The sequence below is a fragment of the Diplotaxodon limnothrissa genome, linkage group LG16, assembly GCF_057381915.1.
Source record: "Diplotaxodon limnothrissa isolate DT_005_m linkage group LG16, D_limnothrissa_male_GT1.1, whole genome shotgun sequence".
NCBI classification, from domain to species: Eukaryota; Metazoa; Chordata; class Actinopteri; order Cichliformes; family Cichlidae; genus Diplotaxodon; species Diplotaxodon limnothrissa.
In genome coordinates, this window is record NC_140611.1 from 8,864,224 (window position 1) to 8,887,311 (window position 23,088).

Consider the following 23,088-nt stretch of genomic DNA (forward strand, 5'->3'; position numbering starts at 1 on the left):
AATCTATAGCAGGTACAAAGCCTTTATCAAGAGCAAATGAATAACTGCGGTTATTTAAATGCATTTTAAAACCACTGGCTATCATCCGATTGAGCTTTCGTCTTAGCAGTTAAATGACTGGCTCACCCCACACACATTCTCTGACCAGATGGCTTCACTGCAAAAATGTGCTCTTTAGACATTAGGACAGCAGAATAAGCTGATGGTTTCCCAGAATGAGCAAAGCATAAAGGGCAAGAAAATGCCACAAAAGTCTTGACCACTAGCATCAAGTTAATGTGAATGGGGTGTCTGCTACTAAACTGATCATATTTTTCACAAATGTCACTTAAAAGACCGGAATTTTTTTTTTTTCAGACTACTTCTTGATGTACATGAAAGGTATGAAGAGAACTGTTAGATTTGTATTGTTGATTGTCATTTATGCTTAGAAATATTTACTTATATATGCTTAGAGTTTTGTAATTAGTTGTAGATTGGTAGAGGTTTTGATCCTTGATAGTCTGCAAACTTTGTGTGTATTAGACAGCACTTTGGGAGCATGAGAGGTCATACCGTGTCTTATTGTTTTATGGTAGGATTAACGTAGCTACGTCTGTTCTAGTCTAAGTGCTCTTTGTTTAGATGAACTGCAGGACTTCCTCACCGTGTTATCTAGGATGAACCATCTAGGGTGAGGGGGAGGCTACCCTCTTCCTGACCAAGGATGTTTAACCCTTTGATCAGCAACACACACACACACACACACGCATACACACAGGCAAGGTACTCTTTGTTTGTATGTAGACGTCGTATGTTAATGAACCTATGCATATTCATGTAACCTCAATAAAAGGGCAGTGTTACAGGAGGACGGACGAGACCAACTGGAGTCAAGCGGTTGTCCGGTTCTCTCCCGTGCACGAGTACCATGAAGAACTTTGCCTATTTGTGTCTTGCTTAGCAGTGTAATTATATTGTCTTAACGTTCCAGCGAATAGGTTTATGCTACAAACCTAACATTAATTGGTCCTTCGATGCCGGAGCCCTGGAATCGCATTCACCGAGGGGAGGAGAGGCACGCTGAAAGACTGACGTCAGCCAGGAAGTTCCTGTGGATTCGCGGTCTGTCTTTTCTCCTCGATGAATGACGGTCGGCGGGATTCGGGCTGATATTACACTCTAAGCAACGCCAAGTAAGTTTAAAGAGGCCGACTCTATAACCGTGTCGTTGTGCAGTCTCCGCCACTGTGTGAGGCGTTGAGAAGAGGCCGACTCTATAACCGTGTCGTTGTGCAGTCTCCGCCACTGTGTGAGGCGTTGAGAAGAGCCCGACTCTATAACCGTGTGGTTGTGCAGTCTCCGCCACTGTGTGAGGCGTTGAGAAGTTCGCTACTTTGTGTAGCGATACCCGGGTTCCTTGCTACTTTGTGGAGCAAGAGGTTCCTCGCTACTTTGTGTGGCTAGAGGTGAGTTCTCCGCCGCTTTGTGGGGCGTTGAGAAGTTCCGCGGGGTCCAGACTGTGCTGGACGATAGGCCTATTTTGTGTTGTTTTTGTTGTCGTTGTCATTGTTGTCATCGTTGTTGTTGTGTGTGAGTGTGTGCGGAGCAGAACATGTGGTCTGTGACACCGACTGTTGTTGTTATCATGGGTTTCTAAGCAACCAAGAGTGAGTCGGAGGGAGACAGACGTTTGTGCTGGACTTTGCTCCTGGCAGCACAAAGTATTTATGTAAAAAAGAGAGAGAGCGACGGCTCCACAGCTGCGCGGGTTCACGCGAGCGCGGTCACGCGGGTTTCACGCGGACCTGAGCCGTGCGGTTAATCGCAGGCTTAAAAATGGAAGAGATTAAAATGTTAGAAGTTTTCAGAAAACACACCAGCCTTGAAGAGCGTGTGGAGAAGGCCAGCCCACATCAGCAGCTATGCTCTGGTGGGTGGCTGTCCCCCCACCCCTTGCTGACACAAAACGTTAACTCTTCAGCCTGTGTGCCAGACCATAGACGTAATTGAGGTGGATAGTTGTTAAAAGTCATCTACATTACGCTTGTGATTGCTTAAATTCAGTACGATGACATGTGAGGTGAAGTGATATAGGTAAATATTTAAACTAATGAAGTGCATAGAGGCACTTGACCTGTGTGGAAGACTTTCGTCTTATTATGAGCCATTGTTGAGATATAGAGCACATCTGTGAAAACAACTAATATGCTCAACCCTGTATGAAACATCTAAAAGTACATGATGGAGAAGCTGAGTTGAATATGAAAGTGTAAGACTTTGCCGCTGTGGGCAGAGCAACTACTGTGTGATGTTGCGTTGCAGTTTTTTTTTTTTTCTTCTGAGCTGATGAGCAGGCTACACATTATCAGATCGAGAGCTGTCTGAGAACTACTCTAAGAGAGGGAAACAGCGCTATGATAACTGTGATAACTGGAGTGTGCAACGTTTCCATGAGCAGTTTTCCTGCATCTTGACTTGTGTGTAGAGTGTTCATAACATCAGCATCATGTTTTTGATTATTTGTTTGTTGGGTTGAAAAATAGTTAAATAAACTGGTGATCATATTTACGGATCACCATGGCACATATCATCAGCCATGTGATTTATTTTTGCAGATGACAAAGTGAGTGTGAATGTGTCTGACATCACAGTGTTTTTGTGCACTGTGCAAGAGTAATTGCCTTTGATTGTGAGTGACAGCGGTGATTTTGCAGGTCACCAGCTATTGTAAATAAAAATAAAAAAAAAAGAGTGAATAAGAGGGAGAATTTATATTGTAGAAAAAAATAATCATAGGAAAAAGGTTTTGTGTTGATCAACCAAAAAAACATCTACAATTTCATTTTCTGCTTTTAAGAAAAGACTGTTCACATAAACACAGAGAGAGAGAGAGATATGTGTTGATTAAGCAGTGATGATAATAATGAAATGTCTTAGTTTGTCACTTTCAGGTGAAAAGCAGACCTGAATCAATTTTCCACATGCAACGGTCGGAAGAAAGTTATAGTTTAACATCATTGGAAACATGCAGGCCAAGTTTCTGGCTGACTTATTTACAGTGCCATGTGTTTCTCAACCTCACAAGCGAGCTCACTCCTCCCTGAAGACAAGGAATGCAGCTCCAAAGCAATAACATGATAAAGAGACAGCATCAAGTCCTGAGCAAAAAAGTCCCAACAAGCAGCAGCAATGTGGATAAACAGCAGCAGAAGAAGAAAGCAAACCCATCTTCCTGTCTGATTGGATGAATTCCACGGAAGGGCGAGCAAGATGGTGGCGTGAAGAATAGTTTTTGTTTGAGTTCTCAGCACGAGACACTTATTTGACGTCTTTCTGGCTTTCGGGACTTTTTTGGAGATCAGCGCGCTAAGCTTGCTGGATCTGAGGCCAGGTTCTGCGGTGGCAGCATGTTGAAATGCTCAAAAAGGACTGAGTGACTCGGGCAAGCCACATGCAGCTAGCATGCTGGCTAGCGACATGAAAGAAATGGACCCTTCATGATGCGTTCAACGTGCCAGCGCTGTGGTGGGAAAGGCTCCATCATAAACACGCCCTGCGCCGAGGTTCAGGCCAAGAAGAAGAAGACGATGACTTCCAAGCCCAAGAAGGTCGGCCTCAGCGTGGGCGAGCTGATTGTGAAAGCCGTGGCCGCTCTCAAGAAGGCTCTGGCTGCCGGAGGCTACGATGTGGACAAGAACAAGGCCCGTGTCAAGACCGCCATCAAGAGTCTGGTGGCGAAGGGCACTCTGGTGCAGACCAAGGGCACCGGGGCCTCCGGATCCTTCAAGATGAACAGGGTTACTGAGACCAAAGCTAAGACGCCCGCCGCGGCCAAAGCCAAGAAACCGGCAGCAGCTGCTAAGAAGTCGCCCAGGAAGGCAGCAGCAGCAGCACTTCAGCCACTAGCACGAAGTCAACCGCATCAGAGGACAATAGTGAGAGTGGCTGTGACTTCACTGTGCATGTGAAGAAAACGTTTGAGGAGAACTGAACAGTTGGAGTTTGACATTTGCCACCTGTGGAGTAAAATGGCAAGAAGAGACAGTGGGACACAGGACAAAGCTGAAGGAGAACTGCCGGCTGTTGGACTGTTGAAGTGGGAGAGGACAACAGAGTGAGAAGACTAGGTGAGAACACATAGGAATTATTTAATGTGGGAAATCAAAATTTGGGTTAGCAAACCTGGGGAAAAGAAAACTGACTGCTTAAGTTGGAAAATTGAGACGGAGTCTGAAACATTGCGAAAATAGAAACATATACAAAATCACACACACACAAGCAGAACATGCATTAACCCTACTAACAATTCCAAACACAAAATGACTCATGAAGACTCATAGCACATTAGTTAAGAAATGATTAAATAATAGCAGAGAAGTGTGTAGGAAAGGCAGCTTTAAGAACATGCTCTGCTGGAGATGCAGCTCCACAGACATGCATTAGACCTGCCTAATAACACAAACACATGTAATGAAAATTAGCTTGTTATCTTTCATCAGTGTTACAATAGTGTCAATTTAGCAGACACTTGTTATCAAATGCTGAATTTATCCTAAAGAAAAAAATTGACTCTCCAAGTTGCAGGACAACAGTTTAACTTTTGTGAGAAAAAAGATCCTGGTTTGACCAACCAGTGATCAGACAATAAATTTAGTTGTTAAAATGGTAAATTGGGAGAAGCTTCCTGCTTGATTGAGGCAGCACATGTAATTTACTGTATGAGGGAAATTGTCTTTTGTGATACTATTTTGAACATGCTTTTCTGTCGTCCTGTCAACTTAGTGGGTTAATAGTTGATATGCAAATTAGTTGATCGGTTTTAGATTAATGAAAGGTGACTGAATTCTAGTACGAGTGAATGAGATGTGTTGGAGTTGTTGTGTGTTGAGTGGAGACTCTAAAACACTGAGTTTCCTGCTTTGATGTGCGAGTGAATCCTGTATTTAGATACACAACTCTGAATACGTCAGAACAGACTGTTTTGTGAAGTGCATGACAGCATGTCACATGTTTTATGATGAAGGGAAAAGGAAAATTGAATAAAATAGATCTGTGGCCTAAATGAGTGAAGAGCACAGACCTGGTAATTAAACTCATAGCTAATAAGACATTAGGATTATGTTGTGTGTTGTGCAGCTGATGGTTGATTTGGAGTGAATCTAGCTGATGATTTTTCTTTTGTTGTGAAGTTGAGCCTGCCGATTAGTATGATGGTATGATAAACCATGCTAATGGTATGATTTACCCTCCTGAGATGAGGAGCTTGTGTCATGACTTAACAAGGCCTTTTTATTTTGATACTTTCACAGTGCACTGAAAGTTTTGTTTGATAATCTCTGTTCTTTAAGCAGATCTGCACGTCGGGAATTAAAAGCGCTACACGTCGTCGAGAAAATTGTGCCAAGTGAGTTCTCCACATTTAAATGGACTCTGGAGAAAGCCACTTATTTGGGACAATTATTAAATGACAGTCCCAGTCCAAAAGGATTCAGCGATGTAATCCAAACTAAAGTTCTTCTTTTTCTTTTTGAAATGACGTCATTTTGCTGAGAGTGGAAACTAAATGCGACGATAGGTTCCACTATCAGCAAAGAAAGAAAGAATGAATGCATGAATGAGTGAGTGAAAGGAAAACAAACTGACTGACTGGTAAAAGCTGACAAAAGCTGACAAGACTTTACTGATGTAACACGACTGTGTGAAGTTGACCCCCGCCTGGCAGGGGTGCAGATGAGTCTGTGTGTGCTTCCCTTTACAGGAGCAGGAAGATGACAGCAACACTCGAGGTTGCATGATGATTTAACATTTTAAATGCCATTTTCTGTGTCTGTGAATTTACTATGTGTGTGTCATTCACTAGCTTGTGTGCTCACAGAGATATCTGTGACAAAGTATGCATACGCCTGCGCAAGCGCTAACATTTGCATTTTCGTTTTTACAGCATTACGGTTCTTCATGTGTTTGATCATGTGATTTATAGGAATACTGGCTAATGTTTCTCTACTACAAAATTTCTGGGTTTATGTGTGAAGAAAACTGTAGTTACAGGCATATGTTGATGGAGAAATTAATATAGTTTGAGACATACTGTGATGAGACCAGTGTTACTGTTTCCACAGCGAGTGTTAACTTAATGGTGTTTTATGGCACCTCTAGAATCCGTTGACCTGTGTCTGACCTCCGTCTGACCACAGTCAATGTGTATTGCTAATGTTTGTTTCTTTGAGAATGCTGTGGTAGATTCAGCTGAAGCGGACAAGTGACATGGGTAAAACAAATAAGAGATTACGGTATTTATGGAATAGTTTATTATGGGCTCATTTGCTGGCCACTTTTGAACCCATAATAATAATATATGAGTGGAGTGACTTTGCTTAAGAGAAGTCACTGATTACATTAATGTTAACAGAGTACATGGGATAATCCATGTCTGAGGTGAATTAGGGTAATAGTTGTAGTTACTGATTTGAGAAAACCTGCACATGACACTTGTCTTGCTGATGTTGAATGCTTATTACTCTTATGATACAATTGTTTACAGGTATGAAGTTTGATTTCACTTCCAGATTTTGCTTTCCAGGCCGTGATGGTGTGTATGCAGGCTCCTGGGAGAGCCAGGTGTTAAGCAAACTTAATATGCAACACACGCTAACATCTTTTATTGCAGGGTTACGGAGCTACTCCAGAGGAGATGCCCTGATGTTGCCTGGGACATGATCTAGCTAATCTTTTTCTTTAAGACAGGGATCCAGGTTTGGTGAGTTGACGCATGGGAATGTCCATGCGTCAAGAGGTGGAGTGCAAGGATTAACATTAAACAATGTTTACTATTATTGTTGCAGTGATTTGTGTGATTAGCCGTTTTATTTACAAATATTAAACCTATGCAAGTGGTGCATCCATGTTCAGATGAGGCTTTGATGGCCTATAAGTGAAGTTCACTGAACTAAAGAATGTGGTTTGATGATTGTTGACATGCTCTCCAAATAGAAGTTTTTCTTCTTAGCAAGGAAATACAGGTGCAGCAGTAATCTCCTGAGAAATCTTCAGAGGCCCAGTGAGAAGCGTGAACCATTCCAGGCATAGCCGACAGCCAGGCAGTGGTTGAGGTCAAAGGTCAAGCTGGTTGGGGCCCATCATGAGATCAGACCTTGGAGCCACAGCAAGGACCATGAAACTGCCTGCAAAATAGAGGAGAGGATCGTCCACAAGATGGGAGCTGAGGCCAGGAGAGAGGCTTCAGGAGGATCAGAGATCATCTTCAGCACAGCAGACATCACACAGAGAGCTGTGCTACTGAGCTTCCAGGAGATTTTAAATAAAATGAAAGATTCAATATTGACGCTGAGGAAGACAACTAAGGTGTACGACGTGCTCTGCCTTAAACCTTCAGCAGCGTTGGAACATGAAAACTCGTGGGATGAGGGGAGCGTGCCAAGCTCCATCGACAGCGCAGAAGGAGTTCGGGGATGACATCATGATTCTATGAAAGCACAGGAACCAGAAGCTATGGTGGTGATGACAGCAGTTTCCTATGAACATCACCTAATGCTGTGCCACTATACTGTGCATACGATGACACTCTGAAGGCTGCTGGGATCATAACAGCAGTAAGACAACTGAACCCTGCACCCTTTCCACAGAGGTGTTTCTCTGCAGAGCGTGGACAATTAAGGAGTCATAAATATCCCCCTCACAAGACGAAGGTCTGAAGTCAGGTGATGGGGGCTGGTAAGAGGCCATAAAACTAGAGTGCTGAGAGGTCTGCAGCTTGGAAATAGCTGAGACCCATGTTGACGAACAACAAAACCAACTGGTATGTTTGAATGTCTATTCTACATACATTTGGACTCTGGTCCTATGGACAGTGATGGAAACAACTGGAAGAGACATTCATGACGCCCTGCAGAGCTTAAACCACTCTGCAGAGAGACATGTGATGTGCACACCCGGAGGAAGCATCACCAAGCTGAGATGTTTTTGAAAATGTTACTTTTTTAGTTTCACTATTAAATTAACAATTTCTTTGGTTGCTCGTAAGATGTAGTTTGCCATGAGATGAGCTCAATGAATGGGGTAACTGCTAATACATTTATTAAACTGTGTACCTTTTCAGTAATTTAGGGTGATTTGACATATGCTGAGTATAAAAAGGTTTGCATTGAAACTGTCAGACATGAGGTATTCATACCTGGGAACTTTTTAAGCATAAAGGTCAAAAAGGGGGGAAATGTTAGATTTGTATTGTTGATTGTCATTTATGCTTAGAAATATTTACTTATATATGCTTAGAGTTTTGTAATTAGTTGTAGATTGGTAGAGGTTTTGATCCTTGATAGTCTGCAAACTTTGTGTGTATTAGACAGCACTTTGGGAGCATGAGAGGTCATACCGTGTCTTATTGTTTTATGGTAGGATTAACGTAGCTACGTCTGTTCTAGTCTAAGTGCTCTTTGTTTAGATGAACTGCAGGACTTCCTCACCGTGTTATCTAGGATGAACCATCTAGGGTGAGGGGGAGGCTACCCTCTTCCTGACCAAGGATGTTTAACCCTTTGATCAGCAACACACACACACACACGCATACACACAGGCAAGGTACTCTTTGTTTGTATGTAGACGTCGTATGTTAATGAACCTATGCATATTCATGTAACCTCAATAAAAGGGCAGTGTTACAGGAGGACGGACGAGACCAACTGGAGTCAAGCGGTTGTCCGGTTCTCTCCCGTGCACGAGTAACATGAAGAACTTTGCCTATTTGTGTCTTGCTTAGCAGTGTAATTATATTGTCTTAACGTTCCAGCGAATAGGTTTATGCTACAAACCTAACAAGAACAATATTAGTGACAGGACAAGACAATAGATTTGTCTTTACAAAAACAACCTTCACCTTTAGATGAACCACAGCAGCCTTCATCTAAAGGTGTGGCCCTATAATCAAAGCAAAATGCCTACTCAGCCCATCGTGGTTTATTTTGAGAACTTCACTGGCTGTCTACTCGCAAAAAACACCGCTTGATTTCTGTATCTTCAGGGTGTACTTGTAGGCATTTCTGACAGCTGTGGTTTGAGAAACAAAGACTAAAGGAAGGGAAATCAGGATTTACAGGAGACAATATTGAAAGTTAGCAACTGTGTCAGAGCTGTATTTGTGGTGAAGTGAAAAGGCTAAGAAAAGCACTGATTTCTTTCGAGATCTGTTGGCGGGCAGTAACCCCCCCCCCCATATAAATTCTTGGGAGCACAGTAGTCGTGGAGGTTGTGCTGGGCGAGTTTGATGTATTTGCTCCTATTATAGAGGGAGCACTGCTCGGCTGGGCATGAAAGTTGGAGCGGATTGGATGGACAGAGAAGAGGTGGGAAAGAACAGAAAAAGAAATATGGATGGTTGGATTTAATGTTCACCAGCTCCTTAAACCAAGAAGCAAAATTTGCCTGTTGGATTTAATAGGAGAGGAGAGGAGAGATGAAACAAGGAGACATGAAGATCATTTTTGAGGATTATAGCCCAGGTGATTTGAACTAACATCTATTTTTCATCAATTTTCTGTCCAATGTAGAAAAAAATAACACTAAAAAATTCTTACACTCTCATATACAACACACACAAGCAAATAAGTACTTACTTCCTGTCCAGAGAGGTAGTAGGCAGCCAGCAATCCTCCTATGAACCGAATGTTGACCTCAAACACTGACACCTCAGCATTCTGGAAAATTAAGACAGCACAAAAATCATTAAATAAAGCAGCTTGCTACAGGAAATGGCACAAAGTAATCACTAATACCCAATATCTAAACAGAACAGGCAAAACAGCACTCCCCTATTGGCTCTATTCTCTGGTGACACTGGATACATAACTGTGAACAGTATTAATTTCTGGCTTTGGTGAAGCCCAGTGGTGCTGTATAACAAAACACTAAGATCAATGGCTTCTTAATGTTATTGCTGATTTGCATGTCACGCAGGAAAAGATGCAAAGTGGAAAGGTACTTTCAGACAGATCAGACAGTAAAAGCTGTCCAAGTGAAACAAAAATCTTTGAATCATTAGCGCTGAGCAACAAGGCAGTAACCTGCCAGCAGATATGAAGTGGAACGTGTGAGAGCGACAGGAGAGAAAAGACGTCTTGAGGATTAAACACTGAACTAAAGCCACCACGAGTACACGAAGTGGTTAAGGTGATTTCGCACATTATTTGGGTCTAAAGTTGTTACCATGGTTATTGTTTGCCAATTCGAATTAGTTGGCTGCTCATCCCAATTAATGTGCCTCCAAAGGAGAACCTAATTAAGACTTTCATGTGCACACTTGACTGATTTCACTCTGTGCAATGCTTGTACTACTGGCCTTGCAGCTTCCTTCAAACCACAGCATTCCTCGTGTTTGGGAAATTGGAAGACTGTGACTGACAACATGGTTGATGACACAGCGACTGTGATGCAGAAATGTTATTCACCTGGAACGCCTTTTTGGTCCCGTACATTCAAATGCTGAGAGCTTCTTGCAATTTACAACATGACCTTGCGCTGATATTTTCACATTAGAAATGAAAACGTACCAAAGATGAGAGAACTCTGCCTACACATTTTTTAAAGTGCAGGCTGAATGACCTCTGTTTACAGTAAATGAATAGGAGAAAGAAGCAGAGGAGTGCAGGAACATTGTGTGGCTATAACATGTTAAGATCAGCCACAGCATGGTTCAAATAAATACATCAAATATTTATGATTGAGCCTTACTGATTACAGTACTCACAGTTTACAGCACTCTCTTCTGTAACCTGATGAGGTAACTCTAACCTGGAGTCAGGAGCACATGTGAACAAGAACATTCAAAGACTGGTTGTGATGCTCAGGCCTGAACACTGGTCAGCACCGGTACTCACATTAGCGCAAACCTGGCCCTGATGTCAGTCTAGCTTCATCTAATCCACTTAATTCATTCAAGAGCCGCTCTTGGCTTCTTGCATTTCCTTCAGTGCAAAGAGCTGCCATAACCTGTCAGATAATGCTTCTGCTGGGAAGTCTTTTCAATAGAGCTATATAGGGAACAGTGAGCCTTCTTGGCATGCCTTCCCCCACAGGCACATTTCCCTAAAGAATGCTTTTCTTATCTACAGAGGCATACAGTGTTACATCTAGCTGTACAATACTGTGGTTCATGTCTGAAAATCTGAGCATCTTTTGAAGGTAAACCCCACAATCTCTATAGTATCTCTTGATCTATGGGCTGTTCGCAGCAGGGTGGATTTTGACCTCTCAGATATAACAGGTCTGATTTGCTCCTGAAATAGTGAAGCCCTATCATTGTTGAGGCTTTCACTTGAGTATAAGCAAAAAAAAAAAGGAGAGAGAGCGAGAGAATGTAGCAGCCGTACACTCGATGTTGAGTTAATTTTTATTTTGCAAGCTGTTTGAATGTGTCTTAAAGTACCAGAGTTGCTTCCTGCCTCAGATCCCATGTGTGGATTAGTGCTGGAAGGGGAAAGTGTTGAATACTGCCTGCATAAACCTATTTTCAACTTGCACATATTTTCTCTCTGCACCCAAAGTTTTCAGACTAAGCCCAACTAAAAAGGTTTTAATTTTTACCGGCACACAATCAGCACTTCAACAAAACCCACTGAAAGGCAAGACGAGCTACAGGTTTGTGTTAAACCTGATGAAAGGTGGCGACTGGGAAGCTCTCATCCAGCCGAAGGCTGGCATCCGTCTAAAGCAGGATTGTGTAAAACGCAAATACACAGTGGGCCAAAATTCAAAACTGGGCTAACATTAATATTTATTGGAAAAAAAATCTTCCTCCAGATATAAGAATGAATCTTTTCTTATGGACTCAAACAAGTTTTGCTAAAAAACTGAATATGGAACAAGCAAAGCTTAATACTAAGCAATATATATATTAGCTGTATAATACCAGTAGGCCAGCTCTAATAATAATTTGGTATGGCTTCGCGGGCCACATGTAATTAGGCTGCGGGCCAAATTTGGCCCGGGGGCCAGAGTTTGACACCTATGGTCTACAGCATGAGTCAGCCTTTACTTGTTAGCCATTTACAGCTGCAGTTTAGAAGCACTAAGCCCAATGAAAAGCAGGGACAAAACAACCCTGATTTAAAAAAAACAAACACAAAACAAAAACAAAAAAGCCTGAGGTGAGCACAGAGGGGGAAGTGGGAGGCTACGTCCGCACGTACCCGGGTATTTTTGAAAACGCAGATTTTTCTATGCGTTTGCACCTTTTGTCCACATGTAAACGGCGTTTTCGGTCACTGAAAATGGAGATTTTTTAAAAACTCCTGCCAGGGTGGATATTTTCGAAAACTCAGTTTTTGCGTTTACGTGTGGACCAATGACTGTTTCTACAGTTTGACGTCACACTGTGCGCTAGGTTATTGTTTCGGTGAAATGAATTTCTACCATGGCGGACTTAGACAAAATAACGTTACTGTTCATTTTTCCTCTCTGCAGTGTTTAAATGCTTACATATACACACACACAGCACTGAGTCCTCCACACATAGGACTCAGTGCTGCTTCTATGCGCCATCTTTGTTTACTCTTTCCCACCCAGGCTTCTAGACTTCTGATTGGCCAACATTTCTACACGGTCAGGAATATATCGCTACCTGCTGCTTTGGCATGTTCCCGGCAGCGTTTTCCTTCGTTTTTGGCTTTTACGTGTGGACGGGATTTTTTTTTTTTTACAAACGAAAACAGAAAATCTCCGCTTTCAAAAAATACCCGTGTACGTGTGGACGTAGCCGGAGTTACACAGGTTGTGCAGTGAGGCTTGAGAGCAGCACAGGAATATACGGTTGGACTGAAATCATGTATTTTGTCATGGAGCTACTAAACAGAACATCAGGGTCACTTCATTATATGATCTTCTATTTTAACACTCTTAACAACACTCACTCCCCCCTCTATTTATATCCAACATGTATCAGTACAAACAGATCTGTCAGCTCTCTGTCAGCATTTATTTTTTGTGCCATTTTCTGTTATTGATAATGAAGGTTTGTTTTAAATGAGTGCAAGCCACTGATAAGCCTCAAGAATAGAAAGGTTAGATTGGACTTTCTATTCAAAAAAAAGAAAAAAAGAAAAGAAAATCAAAAAGCCAGCACAGCTCTGGAGAAAACATTCTTTGGAAAGATAAAACCAAGATCAACCTATGGAAAAGGCGCAGAACAGCTCCTGATCCAAAGCGTACCAAATCAACTATAAAACACAGTGGAAGCCGTGTGATGGCTTGGGCGTGCATGGCTGCCAGTGGCACTGGGACGCTAGTACTTGATGATGTGACACAGGACAGAAGGAGTCGAATGAAATCTGAGGTGGTCAGAGACGTACTGTCAGCTCAAATCCAGCTAAATGCAGTCAAATTTATTGGGCAGTGTTTCATAATACAGATACATAATATAGCATGCATTTCGCTTGTTGAAGACTAGACCCATTGCCAGCAAAAGGTTTCAACCAAATATTAGAAATGAAGATTTTATTTTTAGTTACTGAATTTTTCCAATGACATTTGAGCCCCTGAATTAAAGGTATTGTGGTAAAAATGCTTTAGTTCATCACATTTTTATGCAATCTTTTTCAACCTACTCAAAGCCTGCACTTCAACCGCATTGAAGTTATTTCCTTTAAAATTCATTGTGGTAATGTATGGAATCAAAATTAGAAAAAATATTGTCTGTGTCCAAATATTTACTGACCTAACTGTACATTAAAGCGAATAGGCATGTGTGCCCACATGTGTCAATATGGGAATTATTAAACCCTTTATAATCAACAGTGCCATCAACTCTGTAAACGCAACATGAACATGCTACACGTGTTGGTGTCATGTTCTCAGTATTGTCTGCCGTCTACTCTGTTCTGTACACTGAAAGCAAAGAAATAGCCGGAGCCCAGTTCACACATACTTGTCAATAAAGCTGATTCTGAAAGGTTCTGTGTTAGCTGGATTTTAATCATTATGTTAACAATAAAAGGTAAGAGACACACAGGTTAATGTTTCACACCTCCTTGAATGTATATTTGTAGACTGTCGATTTTAACATCTCTCCCAACCCTAATTGCTCTTTATTCCCAGAGCTTTATATGATGTTAAAACATCCCTGGTGTAAGATACTTGCATGAAACAACATATTTGAAAACATTATGTTTTAAAAGCTCAACAATAACATTTTACAATGTAATTTAAATAAAAAATAAATTTACAAAAGAATATTCATATTAAAACCTGGGATCTCAACAGCTGGTGAGAATGCATCTTTTTGTTTGTTTGGTTCACAGTGTGTGATTTCACTGAAGTATCCCAACAAATCTGATGACAGACCTTCAAATTTGATAAAACATGTCATCCAGACGATTCAGCTAAAATATTAACGTCTGTCATTGGAAATGACACGAGAGGAGCCAACACAGTAAGTCACTGCTTTCACCTTCAGTAAAAAGGCTTCTAGAAGAAGGAAACTGATGGGAGAAGATGTGTCTAATCATGCCAAACATGACAGCTTAAAGTGAGCAGGACCACAAAAGCTCAGCAATGGTATAAAAATTTTAACAGCAGAATGCCCTTTTCTACCTTGTCAAAGACTGTGAATCATGTGTCTGCATTTCTTATTGCCAGAAACATCATATGCTAGGAAAGAAATCTGAATAAAGAACTCAAATGAATCCAGGAAATCAGACTGGGCTCAAACAACAGCTAGAATTAATCAGTATTTCAATCTCCTTGCTGCATGGGATCAGATCAAATCCTCATTTTGATTGGGGTCATTAATGCATTAGTTAACAAAGTCTATTAGTTTGCTGGATGTTTGGGCCTAGCATAGATGCAGTTCGCATGCCGACACATCCATCATCTGAGGGCAAGCTGCAATGCGGGGGTCTAACCAGGACACTAGAGAGTCCAACAATGACTCACTGCTTGGCTCAAACTGACATGGCAGCTATTTAATCATTCATTAGTGGTAAAGCTGGAGCTGGAGGATGTGTTGGTGGCAAGTGGGTGGCTGAATTGAGAGGTAGACGAGCGCAGGTGTAACATATGCAATAAAAATGTGCATAAATTTGCTAAAAGCACACAAGAACCGCACAGTTACTTTTAAGCAATAAATACTGTGTGTACACACAGAGAGAGAGACCAATTTACTATGTTTATGCAAGATGAAGACGAGGGAAATAATGTCACGACTCTGCAATCACATATTTCAAAAATACTTGTTATTTTCTCATGTATGGTTCGCAGTCCACTTCAAAACAGCTTACAGCACAATTCAGCAGGAGTTTTTGATAACTTGGATCTTATTTTCATTGTTTAGGCTAATGACTTTATTGCTCACTCAACTAACTGGGTTCTAGGAACGGGGCAACATGCTACAAAGATGTCAGGTCATTCAACAAGAAACAAAATGGTAAATTACACTCTACATATTTCTAAAAGACTAAAGATTACAGTTAGAACTGAACCATCCACTAGCTTTGATGCCACAGGCACATGTTCCTGTGTATTGTTGCATGATGCACTGAATTCTTCTCCCCCGCATATCAAACTAAACTAAGAAAAAATGGAAGACAACATATTCGGATGAATTTGGAGTTGCAGGAACTACTTTAATGAATGCTATGGAATGATGAATAGCAACTATTCTTAGTACAGTGGCTATAAAGGGTGTACACATACCTCTTTAAATACCAGGTTTTAGTGAGGTTAAAAAAAAAAAAATGAGACCACAATAACTCACTGACAATGATTTCAAAGCAATTCAATTATTTCAACAAACAAATCTGTTAGTCGGCACACCTTTAAAGGAATACGCTGTTGAAGCAGCAGACAGCGTTCTGTCTTCTTGTGTACACACCTGCTATCAATTAAAGAGACTGATTAACCCCAAATACAGTTCAGCGGTCCTAGCAGGACCTTCCTGACATTTACTTAGTTGCCTGCTGCATCAAAAGCTTTGGTTCACAGACCGCTTACAAAGCATCAAAGAGATTTCACTGTTGAAAGGTATCAGTCAGAAGAAAGGTACCAAAGTTTCCACTGCACTGAATATACCAGGAACACAGTGAAGACAGTCATCAAAAACTGACACCGCAAAGAACTGGATGTCCCCCAAAAACTGATGAAAAGACAAGGTGAAAACTAGCTCGGGAGCCTATCAGAGGATCTAGAGTAACACTAAAGGAGCTGCAGGAATTTCTGGAAAGCACCAGTTGTGTACTATGTAACAACAATCTCAATATGTATTTTCCAATTGTCTGGACTATGGGGCAGGATTGCAAGACGGAAGCCTTTCTGGCAAAGAAAAGCATCCTAACTAGAGCTGGGCGATATAAGATTTTTTCATATCACGATATGTTTTTTTCATTTCAGGCGATAACAATATCTATCACGATATAAGCCAAATAACTATATTTGTAAGATTTAAATGTGCCGTTGCTCACAAGTAAAATGTGAAATAATCAGCAGCTTGTTTTTATTTAAATATTTATTTCCCATAATAAGTTCAACAGGGTAGATGTACTTAAGGAACATGAGACTTTTTCAGATAAATAAAGGCAAATATTGCAAACTACACAAAAGGCAGCCGCTAAAGCGTTTATGTTTCAAAATAGAACAAACGAAACAGACTAAATTGTCAATTCCACTTAGAAACAAAATATTAATTCTAAAAATAAATCTTAGTTTGTTTTACAGAATAACAGACAAAACTGACTAACTTTTGTCAATATCAAATAAACTGAGAACTAAAAGGAAATTCTCAATCTCTCCTTGTTGTATAGCTGAGCTTTTCAAACGGTTTTAACAGTTACTTTAGTCTGACAAAAGCCGAATGACGAATTAGCGCTTTCAGTCAGAGATTGAGCTGCACGCTTTATTGTATTTCCAGACTTGCTTTCGGCACAATTTACAGTGCACGCTACTCTGTTTTTTGTCAGACTTGAAATAGCTGAAATACCGTCACATTACGGAACTTCTATGGCTCTTCCGCTCAACAATCTCTCCGGCATTGGAACCATCATCTGTTTTCTCTTCGGTAACCTTCGGTCACGCTCTCGGTCGATTTTTCTCTAGTCGGCACACTCATTTCCTCCATTACCGGGCGGCACGGCGGCTGGCTGCTTCCCAAAACAAATACACATGTGCGGCTTGGCACTTGTGCTGTACGTAACAAGTCACGTGACGCGACGCTGCGGCTGTGATTGGTTCGGCTCTGCACTACTTAATTTGGATTGGCTGTTGTTTTTTTTAAGAGGACAAGAGCGATGAGGCCTATCACAATAGTTTAATTTTTCTATCGAGAAAAAGTTATTTCACAATACATATCGCTATCGTTCTATTGCCCAGCTCTAATCCAAACCCAAGTACAATTTGCAAAAAAACAAAACAAAAAAACCCAAACCCCCAAAACAAACAAACGTAAGCATAAATTCTCCCAAAAGCATGAAGGAAAATGTGTGAGACTGAATTTTTTGGCCACAATTCCAAAAGGTACTTTTGTCCAAAAACAACACTTTTTGTTCTTACACTTTCAGGATGCTCTTCTTCAGCTGGAACTGGGGCTTTAGTCCCATATAATCCCCTCCTTAAGTGGATGAAATTATACCAGTCAAATACCAATCAAACAGCAAAAGTGCCAGAATGCTGCAGATGAAGAGGACTTATACCATCCAACAGGACAATGACACAGAGTACACATCCAAATCAGTCATTTGGATCAGACCTAAATCCAACAGAACAATCTGTGGACTGACCTGCACAGGACTGTGCACAGAAGATGCCCTCTCTAGCTGACAGATTTGGAGTGCTTCTGCGAGGAAGAGTGGCCAAATATTGCCAAGCCAATAAATACTGTGTGTACACACACACACACACACACACACACACACACACACCCCTATCCAAGAAGACTGAATGCCGAGATTAAACCAAAAGGTGCCTCAATAAAATACTGGTTTAAGGATGTGCACACGTCTACAAGTAGCTTATAGTACTTGTAGTACTATAGTACAATGATGGTGCACACACAGAAGCAGCTAACCTCAATGTAATATTGGGCAACTTGCACTCCTATATGCACCGGAAAGTGATTAAACTCGACTAAGAGTGATGTATTTAATCTCCCAAATGGAAATGCAGACTATGGCCTGGTTCCAGCCTCAGTGCTCTGACTGGGGAAGCTGGGTACAGCTGCTCTCTTTAGGTTGAACAAATCTTTGATATTCACAAGGGCCAAGTTTAATAACACTTTTGCTGCCAATTACACTGCCAGGAAGAAAAATATGGCTCACTCCAAGCTGGGATATTACCTGTTTTGTAAAAGGCCCATGCAAAAGCCAGAGTAATGCCATGACCATATTTCTAAGGTTTAGCCTAAGCTAGCTAAACCTTTCCTGAATGTTATAGTATAGCTGGAAGCTTATGCCTGAATCCCCTGCCTAATGCACACAGGTATAAGAGCATCAAACCAGGCTATTAATGAAAACACAGCGACACGCCTCCCTCCTCCTCTCACTTGTTAACAGCAGCTTCAAATCTCATCCTCTCTCTTCTTCTCCTCCCTCTAATCTCCACTCTCCTCTCCCTCCTAAGTAACCAGAGGGCTCTCCTCTCCTGCCTGATTTTTATTACTTCACACGAGCATATTCGCAATTTTGTTTCCTCACGCTCTTATCTCCATGTCACTGTCATTGCATTTGTTTTACATTTAATAATTCTCCATCTTTTTCGTAAGGCACAAATCTCATACTCATGCTGCTAAGGGAACTTTTATTACATTAGCTGCTCCAGTGGGTATTTTGGATATCACTGTGCTGGAGAAGACACTGCTACTTTTATTGAATGAATCCAAATGGGACAATTGTAAGATGACTGTGCCAATTTTCATCTCTTTCTGTATCCTTTTACTGTTTTCTCAGGGTTAAAAACTATAAAATCTTCCGGTGTATCTCTCTCTCTTTTCCTCTGTCCTTTTCACTTCACAAATATCCACCCTTCTTATTCCTGTATATGATGCCTATATTTAATCATTCATACTTCTATCACGTACCTGCCATGTCAACTGCTGATGAATGTCTCTAAATTCTCTTAAAAATGCTTTATATAAACGAGTTGCCCTCATGGACTGTAAATAAATTGTACTATGTAGTTCCATTAAATATGGTCCAAAAGGCAACAGCACAGTGAACAGGCCCAGTTCAGTCATTTAATTTAGCAGAGGTGAGGCCAAGTGACTCTCAACCCAACGCCTATCCATAGAGCTTGAAATAGTTTGTTTTATACGGGTCTGATTTGTATTTACTTGTACAGAGTCACTACTATATCTTTACAGTGGGGCAAAAAAGTATTTAGTCAGCCACCGATTGTGCAAGTTCCCCCACCTAAAATGATGACAGAGGTCAGTAATTTGCACCAGAGGTACACTTCAACTGTGAGAGACAGAATGTGAAAAAAAAAAATCCATGAATTCACATGGTAGGATTTGTAAAGAATTTATTCGTAAATCAGGGTGGAAAATAAGTATTTGGTCACCTCAAACAAGGAAAATCTCTGGCTCTCACAGACCTGTAACGTCTTCTGTAAGAAGCTTTTCTGTCCCCCACTCGTTACCTGTATGAATGGCACCTGTTTGAACTCATCATCTGTATAAAAGACACCTGTCCACAGCCTCAAACAGTCAGACTCCAAACTCCGCCATGGCCAAGACCAAAGAGCTTTCGAAGGACACCAGGAAAAGTATTGTAGACCTGCACCAGACTGGGAAGAGTGAATCTACAATAGGCAAGCAGCTTGGTGTGAAAAAAATCAACTGTGGGAGCAATCATCAGAAAATGGAAGACATACAAGACCACTGATAATCTCCCACGATCTGGGGCTCCACGCAAGATCTCATCCCGTGGGGTCAAAATGATCATGAGAACGGTGAGCAAAGATCCCAGAACCACACGGGGGGACCTGGTGAATGACTTGCAGAGAGCTGGGACCAAAGTAACAAAGGTCACCATCAGTAACACACTACAACGGCAGGGAATCAAATCCCGCAGTGCCAGACGTGTTCCGCTGCTGAAGCCAGTGCATGTCCAGGCCCGTCTGAAGTTTGCCAGAGAGCACATGGATGATACAGCAGAGGATTGGGAGAATGTCATGTGGTCAGATGAAACCAAAGTAGAACTTTTTGGTATAAACTCAACTCGTCGTGTTTGGAGGAAGAAGAATACTGAGTTGCATCCCAAGAACACCATACCTACTGTGAAGCATGGGGGTGGAAACATCATGCTATGGGGCTGTTTTTCTGCCAAGGGGACAGGACGACTGATCCGTGTTAAGGACAGAATGAATGGGGCCATGTATCGTGAGATTTTGAGCCAAAACCTCCTTCCATCAGTGAGAACTTTGAAGATGAAACGAGGCTGGGTCTTCCAACATGACAATGATCCAAAACACACCGCCCGGGCAACAAAGGAGTGGCTCCGTAAGAAGCATTTGAAAGTCCTGGAGTGGCCTAGCCAGTCTCCAGACCTCAACCCCATAGAAAATCTGTGGCGGGAGTTGAAAGTCCGTGTTGCTCGGCGACAGCCCCAAAACATCACTGCTCTCGAGAAGATCTGCATGGAGGAATGGGCCAAAATACCAGCTACTGTGTGTGCAAACCTGGTAAAGACCTATAGTAAACGTTTGACCTCTGTTATTGCCAACAAAGGTTATGTTACAAAGTATTGAGTTGTATTTTTGTTATTGACCAAATACTTATTTTCCACCCTGATTTACGAATAAATTCTTTACAAATCCTACCATGTGGATTCATGGATTTTTTTTTCACATTCTGTCTCTCACAGTTGAAGTGTACCTCTGGTGCAAATTACTGACCTCTGTCATCATTTTAGGTGGGGGAACTTGCACAATCGGTGGCTGACTAAATACTTTTTTGCCCCACTGTATGTATAATTGTCTTTTCTCCCCATCTTTTCTTTTCTTAACCTTTATTTTTACTCTTTCCCTTGCCCATCTATTTTACCCATATTGCGGCCATTTTGCCCTCCCCCCTAATCTTCCTCCTTCCATTCAACTAAACTGTGACTGATCTTGACCAGTTTCAGTTTCTCTCCCAGTTGCATTTCTCCTAACCCAATTTCACCCATGTCCTCCATGCAATCTAAGCCTTCATCCTCTCACTCTCTCTATTCGTCTTCTCTGCAGAACCCCAGTGATCCCGAGGTTAATTAGCCCTCCAAGTGTCAGGCTGTTAGATCCCCTGCTTGGTGTCCTGTGATTGGCTCAGTAGGTGTAGTAAGAAGCTTGGGCACCAGAGTTTGGTGCCGGTATAAAGACAGGAATAAAAAGAAGAGGATTGCCAGAATGTGGACAGAAGAACTGAATTGAATTTAGGGAAAACTGATTAGAATAAACAAGACTACATGTAAAGCCACATTATTTAGAAATACAGAGGCACTTTTAAAGGCTGAGAATGCACTGAGGAGCGAGTGAGTAGTGAAAGATGGGGAATGAGTGAGCTGCTTTGGCTCAGGAGGTAGAGCAGCTCATCTACTAATCGGAAGGTTGGTCAATTCCTGCTTCAGGCTGCATGCCAAATATCTTCAGCAAGATACTAACTCCCAAGTTGTTTTCCAACTTCGGGGGTTATGTACGAATGTTAGATAGTAAACACTTAGGTAGGAAAGCATAGAAAAAAAGTGTTTATGTCAATGTGTGTAAATGGGTGAATGAGGCGAGTTGTATGAAGCACGCTTAAGAGCAGAAAATGCTAATAATGGAGTATATAGGAGGAGAAGGGCTGCAACAATTCATTGCATAATTTGAATACTTCAATTGCAAAATAATTCTCAACACAAATTCTCTGCTTCGATGCTTCCTTTAACACATGGCTCCGTAGCGTCACCATGGAGACACGTTTGCAGCTAAAACACCCCTGCAATATAAACGCATTTAGGAGCAGCGTGACAATAAAACTTTGACATTAAGGGCAAACACACTGATAACACAACAGCAGAGATGATGATGATGATGGTGTCAAAGTTTAACGTGGAGCCAGAGTCTGTTTACACACCGTGAAGAGCAAAGCGGCGGCGGCGCCGCCATCACCAAGACTGAGTGAAAGAAAACATGGTTCTAGCGTCCTAAACAGCAGCACTGTTCCTGTGATCACCACTGAAGGTCAATTGATATGCCTTAGGTTAGATTCCATGTATATCTTATTTTATTTTGACTTTGGCTCTATTTGAGATTATTTATATATTTTTGCATTTAAGAAAATATTTTCTTTAAAAAATGTAATTTGATTGTATTTACGTGCCATTTTAAAGGGTTAAGTTGTTTTCTTTTTGTTTTCGACAGCTGTTTGCTCTAAAAAACTGCAATTTCTAAAAATGGAAACCAACGAGTAGTTCATTTTGAAAAACCTGTGTGTTCATTAATAAGAGAACAGCATTTCTTATCCGATTACTCGGTTAATCGATGGAATTATCGATACATTACTTAATTACTAAAATAATCAACAGCTGCGGCCCTAGCAAGCAGCACAGTCTCGGTCGTTGTGTCCTTGGGCAAGACACTTCACCTACCGCCTACTGGTGATGGCCAGATGGTGCGATATGGCAGCCTCGCTTCTGTCAGTCTGGCCCAGGGCAGCTGTGGCTACAACTGTAGCTGCCTCCAAGAGTGTGTGAATGTGAGAGTGAATGAATAATGGAATTGTAAAGCGCTATGAGGGCCCCGAAAAGTGCTATATAAATGCAACCCATTATTATTATTATTATTATTATTATTATTATTAAAAAAAAAAAGAGGTGATTGACATCTGAAAGGAAGGAAAGAAAAGCTGGTGATGGGAGACTGAAGCAGAGGAAATAAATGAGGGGAGCTGCTGAACTGATGGACAAGACATGGAAATGAGAAACACTCAACAGAAAAGGCTGTGAGGACAGGAAGGGAGAAGAAAATGGATAGAGAGGACAAAGTCACGATTGTGACTGCAAAACACAGCCTGAATGAAGCAATGTTTGAAATCATTATTACTATAATGCTCGATATGAGGATAAATACTGAAAATATTCTCTAGTCTAATAGTTT

General features: G+C 41.4%; 1 protein-coding gene and 1 pseudogene across 2 annotated transcripts in view; one reads left to right on the forward strand and one right to left on the reverse strand.

Annotated features, from left to right (window-relative positions):
- The window catches only part of man1a2 (mannosidase, alpha, class 1A, member 2), a 153,618-nt gene that overhangs the window by 64,223 nt on the left and 66,307 nt on the right, over positions 1-23,088 (reverse strand). For both annotated transcript variants that reach the window (XM_085375241.1, XM_085375242.1), the window contains exon 6: positions 9,612-9,692. In XM_085375241.1, coding sequence (XP_085231367.1) covers positions 9,612-9,692 — 81 coding nt within the window. The remainder of the gene's footprint in view (positions 1-9,611; positions 9,693-23,088) is intronic.
- On the forward strand, positions 3,388-4,015 carry LOC146615700 (histone H1 pseudogene; annotated as a pseudogene).